The 8,532-nt window shown below is 37.1% G+C and overlaps 1 protein-coding gene across 2 annotated transcripts; it reads right to left on the reverse strand.

Moving 5' to 3' along the window:
- Nucleotides 1-216: 216 nt before the first annotated feature.
- LOC126253292 (zinc finger protein 346-like) lies at nucleotides 217-7,876 on the reverse strand. Of its 2 annotated transcripts, none has more exons than XM_049954521.1 (2): nucleotides 5,662-7,876; nucleotides 217-1,781 (listed from the first exon to the last, which is right to left on the reverse strand). In XM_049954521.1, the coding sequence occupies exon 1, from the start codon at nucleotides 7,525-7,527 to the stop codon at nucleotides 6,097-6,099; it is 1,431 nt and encodes a 476-aa protein (XP_049810478.1). In that variant the 5' UTR covers nucleotides 7,528-7,876; the 3' UTR covers nucleotides 217-1,781; nucleotides 5,662-6,096. The 2 variants fall into 2 exon arrangements, with proteins under 2 accessions (XP_049810478.1, XP_049810476.1); XM_049954519.1 differs by lacking the exon at nucleotides 217-1,781 and having other exon boundaries at nucleotides 5,260-5,825; nucleotides 5,930-7,876.
- Nucleotides 7,877-8,532: the final 656 nt, after the last annotated feature.

Consider the following 8,532-nt stretch of genomic DNA (forward strand, 5'->3'; position numbering starts at 1 on the left):
GCATTGCAAAAAGAAACAGTGGGAAATATTTCTTTCATACAGTTACTTCCAACTGTGGCATCAATTAAAATGGCCATATATTAATGTATTTCACTACGAAAAAAAAGAAGGAACTGATAGTGAAAGGGTTGAACTCACATCTGCAGTAATTGTCAGGAAGTAAGGAAAAATATATTGAGGGGGAGAGAAGGTGGATTCAGTCCATGGTTCTCGTAATTTGGAGTTCAGTGTTTTATTGCTGCAGTACTACTTAACTACATTCACCAAGTTGACACAATAATATGGAAACAATATGACAGGAATAATATGAACAGCCGAATGAAAGAGGAGACAAAAAATATGTAGCAATACAGGAGAAACATACAATGTAGTTAACTTCAGAAAAAAATATTGCATACATGTTATTACAGAATGCTTTTTAGCATTGTGAGTCTCACGTGTTACAGCTTACTTAATGTGTATTTCATTGTTCTTGAATGAGCATTCAAGGCTTTATTTAATGGGTTTTTGCATTCTTGAAATAAACAATCTGACTGGCAACTACCAAGCAGACTAGCAGTCGAGAGGTACGGCTTTTCTTCACAACACGCATGGGGATTTGAAATTTTGGACTTTTTTCCAGATGACAGTACAATTTTCATCATATGACAAAGCTTCTCATTAAATTACACATTTTGCAGTGACAACAGAGGGTCACAAAGCAAAAAGTAACAGTTTATGGAATGCCTATTGGATCCAGAGAAAAACAATACAAATAAATGCACGCAATATTTGAATCTAACAAGTACTACAATGTACATCTTTCTGCGTTAGTATAGTCACTGAATATAACTGAAGAGGAAAAAAACAATAATACTGAACCATATTACACCATTCGTTTTGAAAATTCAGGTTCTTAAAAAAAAAATCAACTTCAAAACTTGTGCAAAACACTACTTCCTAGGTATATTTTAAGCCCAATAACAATTTCATTGTTACTCTAACATTCACCACATGGAAAACAGTTGCTTACACATAGATCACTTATGCTATTAAGTTATAACAGTGCACATGAAGTCATTTAGTGATAACCTGACTTACTCCAGAAAGAGACAATTTTTATATTTGTTACTGCAAAAAGAAGGCCTCTAAACCTCAGCTCGATGTCAGATTTCTTGTAAATGTAGAGATATCAACACCACATGCAGCCTAAATCGGTACTATTTTAATACCACTAAAATAGTTTCAGTATTCAACAGAGTTTTAATACCATGGCACTTCAGTTGCCTAAAGGGAAAGTGATAATTACCAGTGTAAAACATAGCTCTGTTCACATTTATACTAAGTATAGTTTAATCAAAAGAAGTAAAAAAAAAAAAAAAAACTGGCAGTTGATGTAGACTTCTTAGGCTTTTAACTTAGTGAAATCTAAAATACTCTTTTGCCATCTCATAAACTGCAGGTTTTCCTGAACCACAGAGACAGAAAGCCAACAAACTGCAGAAGTCTATTTGCTGACAATGGTCACAGTATAATCTGAAAGCCACAGTTTAGTCAATCAACCAAAGTTTTGATTTCCAAAGACACTGTTTAGCTGACACTGCAGGCAGTCACATGTATAAACCTTTGAACTAAACACACACTGTGGAGGTTGATTACTTGACTCACAGTGCATTTCAGTTTATTGCACTCAGAATCATTTGAGGACTATTTGATCTCTATTTAATGAAACCAGCTTGTGCTTGTTTGACAGGTCTGAAATTGTGTTCTCCACTTTTTGTCAATACTGGTGTCTGTGATACCTGGAAAGAGAGATTTCAAATCTTTGCAAAGTACGACATTACCCATTAAAACGTTGTTCTTGCATTTATACGTTCTTCAAAATGTCTCATGCAGTGTTTGGGTAGTTACAGGTGTCATCCCAGTTACTGCACGTATAGTGTAGCATTTCACTTAGGCTCTACATGTACAGGAAATCAACATGAGACACACACTTTTCAATTTTCAGTATCAACTATAAAGCTGAAATTTGAGTACAACCTGTAACAAAAACCCGGAGAAGAGAGCTGTGTGGCACTACACAAACTTATCTTGACCAACAATTCATAATACTACTATTGTTAGTCAATTTGGAAATTTCAAATTCATTAAGTTGTAACAATTATGCAAAACAACATAGGGAAGTGACCTACTTAATTACGTCAGTTTCTTCTTCATTTAACTGCAATGAAGAGTTTCTGAGTACATACAGGTATTTACAGCCAATTCTTGGAAAAACAAAGTACTATCAGATTTTAATTCAGTAACATAATACTGTACTACAGACACTACAGGATGGATTTTTTCCTTAAATTCCACTTTGTAGAATTTGATCTTGTAAAAAGAGATTAATATTTTTCTTTTGTACAGATAAGTGGTGTTTCAGACATTTCCATTCATTCATAACTTATTGTGGACACTGACTCTTATCTGATGTTCTACAACTAGCTTTTTGCATTCAAAATTCTCTGTGCTCACTTGTAATAACAGTGTTGATGGTTTGTCTATTTATTTGGGTTAATAGTTTACTGCACACCTACATATGCCAGATCACAGAAAAAGCAACAGCTGAAGAAGCGAGACTGAACTGCAAGATTAATTCACTGACGCATCATGTTCCATAAACTCCCTCATGAATGAGAATGTTCATAAATGAGAAACAATTCAAGTTACACTACTTCTGTGAAATACAGTAACAAAAATTGCCACTAGTGTGAATCTACTCATGCTGTGAATTACTTCCAAAGTCTTTAATTGGTAGTGAATGCAGACATAACGTGTATTGCACTCTGTCTTCAGGCCACAAGTGGCCTACCGGGACCATCCGACCGCCGTGTCATCCTTGGCGGAGGATGCGGATAGGAGGGGTGTGGGGTCAGCACACCACTCTCCCGGTCGTAAGATGGTATTCTTGACCGAAGCCGCTACTATCCAGTCAAGTAGCTCCTCAATTGGCATCACGAGGCTGAGTGCACCCGGAAAAATGGCAACAGCGCATGGCGGCCTGGATGGTCAACCATCCAAGTGCCGACCACGCCTGACAGCGCAACTTCGGTGATCGCGCGGGAACCGGTGGATCCACTGCGGCAAGGCCGTTGCCCCATGATGTATACAGATAGACAATTTTTGAAAAGGGGTAACTGATTATTTCAGTCACAGTTGTAATTTACTATAGGTAATTGTTGGTTTTGATTGTTATCAGCTATCGTTAGAGATTTCAGCTTAGTTTCAGCATAACATGTCAACTTAGTTGCCAGGTATTGCTGCCTGAACATTAGAATACTATATTGTAATTCTGAGGTAATCATAAACAACAATGAAGTTTATGTGCTGCACTGCAACGAGTCTGAAAAAGATTTGAAAAGTGGCTAGAAATACACAAATTGCCTATTATAAATCATAAATGTGATGGGCAACTTTAATTTTTTAAAATTACAGTTTTGTGTATATTAGAACAAAAACAGCTACTTTTTAAAAAAGTTGTGACTCTTGCTCTGCCATACTCAGTTTCTATGTTTCAGATCCCTAGAAAGTAACAGAAAATCTATCAAATAATATTTTTGCTTCTGGTATTGTGGTTGAGGATTTAAATGTTCATCCCAAATTCATTCTTAAATTATAAGAATATTCTTACTGCACACTGTTGTAAAATGGTATTTTACTATCAATATGTTGACAGTAAATGCACTGACAGTCTGCTGGAATCAGTGTATGTGCGTCCAGAAGGTACAGATTACTCCCAATCAAAGAAAAACAAATCAATTAGATGGTAACTGGACCTACCTCCCTATAAGTAAGACTCTAATGACTTCTACTAACTTTCTTGACCATTTTCAATGAAACTGACTGATGAAATGTTTTAGGGTCTCCAACCACATTGATGATCCTGTTTTACACACAATGTAACTGTCAACTGCTTCATAAGTATTAATAAAAAAAAAATACAATTTATATTATAGTGTTTGATGACTGCGTAGTGTGGTTCGGTTTGAATGGTAAGCTGTCATGATATGTTTGTCGCATAATGTGTTATTCGAACTAACCATACCGATATGAACAATATGTTGATGTCAAAAGTTGCTCTGCAGCATCACTATTCGTGAGCTCATTCATTCTGTTAAAGAAGCTTCAGGGCACTAAAAGCTTATTTTAAGTAGTAAGTGTACAATCAAAGCACAAATGGTTAGCAATTATAGAAGTTTTCTCTCTTTTAACACGGTACATGAAACTACATGTACTGTTTATTGTCTGTGCCCAGAAGGGCTATGCTATCACTAGTTAGATGCCAGGGATAATTCCGTTTTTCTGTCCAGGTCTCTGATAAGATTCTTGACAAATAGAATGGGCCCACAGGAAAGAGTGACGAACCAGAAAATAAAGTACCATTTATGTCTCACTTCAAAAACAAGAGGATCAAAAGATAATGAGAACCACTGTATCTGCACCATGAGATTATACAGCTGAAACTGAAGTCATTGCTTTAATAAGCCAACCATTGATGAATCAATTATATATTTGCACATTCATATTCCATTTAGTATCCCTTAATCTGGCAGCTTACAGATGCAAAACCGCAATGAATTTAGTTTAGTTAGACCGTTAACCTGAGGCATCACCATATACAAATCTCTGTCTACAACAATCTGCATATATCACATTTTCCAATACCTAAGCAGCACAGTTTCAATTTTCTATTCCACTGAGAAATTAACAGTTCACTGACAAACCTTTTTGAGCATTAATAAACCTTTACTTCTCTAGATTTACAACATTAAAAAAAAAAAAAAAAAAAACTGTTGGAAATACTTTTACAACTCATCTTATAATCAAATATCTTTAAATTACTGGTAGTACATTCCTAATAAAGAATTCGGGATATTCCATCAATGAAAACTAACAAAACATTGGTTCTTACGTCCTGAAGGATAAACAGAAATGGAAGTTAGAATCATTCACTTGACAGAGAGAAATAATAGCATGTCATTAACATCCCTTAGTAATTTCTTTCTTGAAGGTACCACAATGGAACGACGATGAAAAGGCTATTAACCTTCACTAAAAGGCTTTTTCCTCTTCTTCAAAAAATGTATGTGTTCAAACATAATAAATGTTATGTAATCCAATCCTTAGAACATGTAACCTGAAACTCATTTGATACTTACAGTCAATTAAATGAAAATGTCTGAAGCTTAATGCCAGAATGTATGTGGAAAAGGTTCTACCAAAATTGCCTGAAATCTGCATTTATAGGAAATTTAAAGACATCTGTTGGAAAAGCAAGCAGATTACATTTGACAGAAATTAACAAATCATATATGCAAGGTAATATTTAATTAATAAATTTATTTCACACTGTGTATACAAGAAACAAAACAATAAAAAGGACTGACTAGACTCAACAACTGGTTTATCCTGCAACTAAAGGGAATGAGATGTGGATAAAAGATCTGTTGTTGCAATCCAAGTTGGATAAAGAAACATGATCATCCAATTAATTCATGTCACAGAACAGGATAAACATTAACTCAGCACATATTTTTTTCAGTTGTACATTATTAATAAATAATAGGTCCAGAGAGAGTGTACTGCTGTTTTTATGAAAGTTTGTTCGCAATGCCCTCTTCACATAAAACTCATACTTACATCACGGGTCACTCTGCAGCATCTTGGGCAAATTCAACTAATCCAACTTCACGACTGAGCTGCCTTGTCACAATATCGTTTCCCTCAAGTTTCTGACGCAGTCTGCGCACTTCAAGGTAAAGCTCAGCATTTTCATGTATCAAGAAACTGTTACGTTTCATAACCTGTAATAAATATTAAATAAGTACTACTGTATACAGAAATGTTTTCCACTCCTGTTTCAACTGGATGCAAGTGATATAACACACTGTAGTAATAATCCTGTTACCTTATGTTTTTCTTACTATCTTGTTTGGAAGAAAAACCTGTTTATCTCATTTTGTTTTGTACTTTGTCAAAAACTCAGACTTTTAAAAGTGCAAAATCTCAACCTACTTCTGAATAACGGGTGGAGAAAAACAAAAAATAACATTTATAACCTTATGTAACACTAAATTAGGCAACAACATTGCCAGCTTTCACAGGGCTGCCAACAGGCTTTTTCGCTGTTGCTGTTTTAACCTTGTGTTTCTTACTTTCACAATGCTGAATGAACTGTGCTTCAGAGTTTAATGTTAAATTACATGGCTGGCAATAATAATAACCAGATGGTGTTCTATAAATAGAATAGTCTTTTCCCACCGAACTCTGTGTGCCATCTTCATTCTGTATCACACTTGCCAGAATTGAATCTGACTGAGTAGCCTGTGGAGTTGTACTTGTCACAGTTGATCTCTGTTTATTTGCAGTTTCTGCTTTTCTGTGTTTCGCACCCCGTAAGTGCATATCCAACTGGTCTTGTGAAGTGGCGGCCACTTTACAAAGTTCACAGAAAAACTTCTTGGTTTTCTGAATTGGTGAATCTGGTTCAGGTGCTTTAAGCGCTAGTGGATCTGCATTTGACCATGGCTGAAACTGTGTACCAATCCCAAATCTTCCCGTATGGTCATTAGCAGTAACTGCACACTGTTCTACCTTTGCTTTCGCTGCAGCATGGCCTGCAAGTGCTCTTCGATGATTGCGTCCCATATAGTGCTGCTCCGCATGTGCAGTTGACGTAAGGGCAACATTACATACTTCACAGAATGAAACATCTGGAACGCTTTTCTTTGGTGGGCCATCTTTAAACTGTTTTGGCAATGGCTCTCCAGTCTCCTTTGACCAGTTCAATAAGAAACTATGAACTTTCTTTTCATGCTGCCTCCCTGAGTAATGCATCTTTGCTTGTACAGTTGAATTTACAGAAACTGAACACAGTTCACAGGTGAGAGGACCAAATTTCTGGGTTAATTCTTTGGGTAATCCAGAAAAGTTATCCAACTCTTTTTCAGACGGCCTTTTTCTGTGTGTTTTACTAAGTATGTTGACGTCCTCTGAAGTACAGGACTTCTCTTCCATGTCATCTGGTACAACAGGCTCAGTGGGCGCTGTCTCTTCTTTCACAGTGGGTGTTTTTAATTGAGGAGGCTCTTCTTCCGCAGCCGGTACGGTGGCAGATGTAGAGTTATCATTGACTTCCAGATTTCTTCGTTGCAATGAAGTGCTCTGTGACACTGCCCTGTACTGTGCAGCTGGCGATGCATGTTGTCGATGTGCCTGGTTACGAAATTTGGGGGGAGGAGGTGGAAGTAAAAATGGTAAATGCGGCGGGCGCTGGAAGGGGCGCTGATCTGGCGGCTTTAAAAAGCGGTTCTGTACTGGCCGAACAACTGTGCTGCTTCCTGCGGGTTCATACCTTTTTGGGGCCTGCGAGAGAGGAGGTGGAGGTGGTGGCATGAAAGAAGGCCGAGGAAGAGGGGGTGGTGGCGGCGGTGGAGGTAAGCACAATGGTTCCATTTTCGCAGCACTTGACTGGAACGCCTGCATTTCGTATTCTTCGCTGTTCATTTATGTTTGTAAGTTTTCCTCGAAACTTCTATGATTACCGGAACGCCTGCATTTCGTATTCTTCGCTGTTCATTTATGTTTGTAAGTTTTCCTTGAAACTTGTAGGATTACCATCTTTCTTGTGCACTCGAAGTTCGAGTTTCACATTTTGTCCTCCCTAAGCAACGTATAAACAAATTCCGCTGCGTATATGGTTTCCCGCCGATCCCGTCTTAAACTTAACTTGTCAAAGGAAACGAACTATAATCGGCAGCAATTCGGCACAACACAGAAAATTCAATTTCAAACAATTATCTCATATATACACTCTAAACAAGGACCTAAGACAACACTACGCCATTTAACTACTATATACTTCACTACGCATTCCGCCATATTGCACATTTCTGCTGCTATTCTCTTCTTATACGAAACCGAATTAAAACCACAATCTTTGGTTTACAAACAATAAATATGACGAGCAACTAAAACGAGTACCACACAACTGGCGTTTCACTAAAATCGACCGATTGAAGTAAGAGGTGAACGTAAACATTAGACTAGGCCACAGGTCAATTAATGTTACACAATTTTTATTTGGTATCCATATTCGTTGGCTATCCCACTAATTACCATATGAGCACCTTTCAGCTTAACTAGCCGTCGGGCTACGTTCCAAACCAATTTATCACCACAACCAAATAGACCAATTTCAACCGAACGTGAGTTATATCGTACTTCCTGGCGACTCAAATGCGAATCGAGACCCAGTTTATTATGATAGTTACGAGTGCGAAAGGTAGAGGGTCAAGTATAACAATACTGATGCTGAACGCACAAACAGTTTTTCAGTATCAGTGAGATGACTGAGAAAAACAATAATTTGTTATCATGATTCTGCAATCATAATACCCATAATATTGACAGCCTTGGAATAGTGTTATTGTCTGCACTCCCATCTAAAACTTGCAGAATAACTGAGATTATTGCAAGTGAAATACCATTAATGCACATCAGTGTCACAAA

Source organism: Schistocerca nitens, chromosome 4 (assembly GCF_023898315.1).
Source record: "Schistocerca nitens isolate TAMUIC-IGC-003100 chromosome 4, iqSchNite1.1, whole genome shotgun sequence".
NCBI classification, from domain to species: Eukaryota; Metazoa; Arthropoda; class Insecta; order Orthoptera; family Acrididae; genus Schistocerca; species Schistocerca nitens.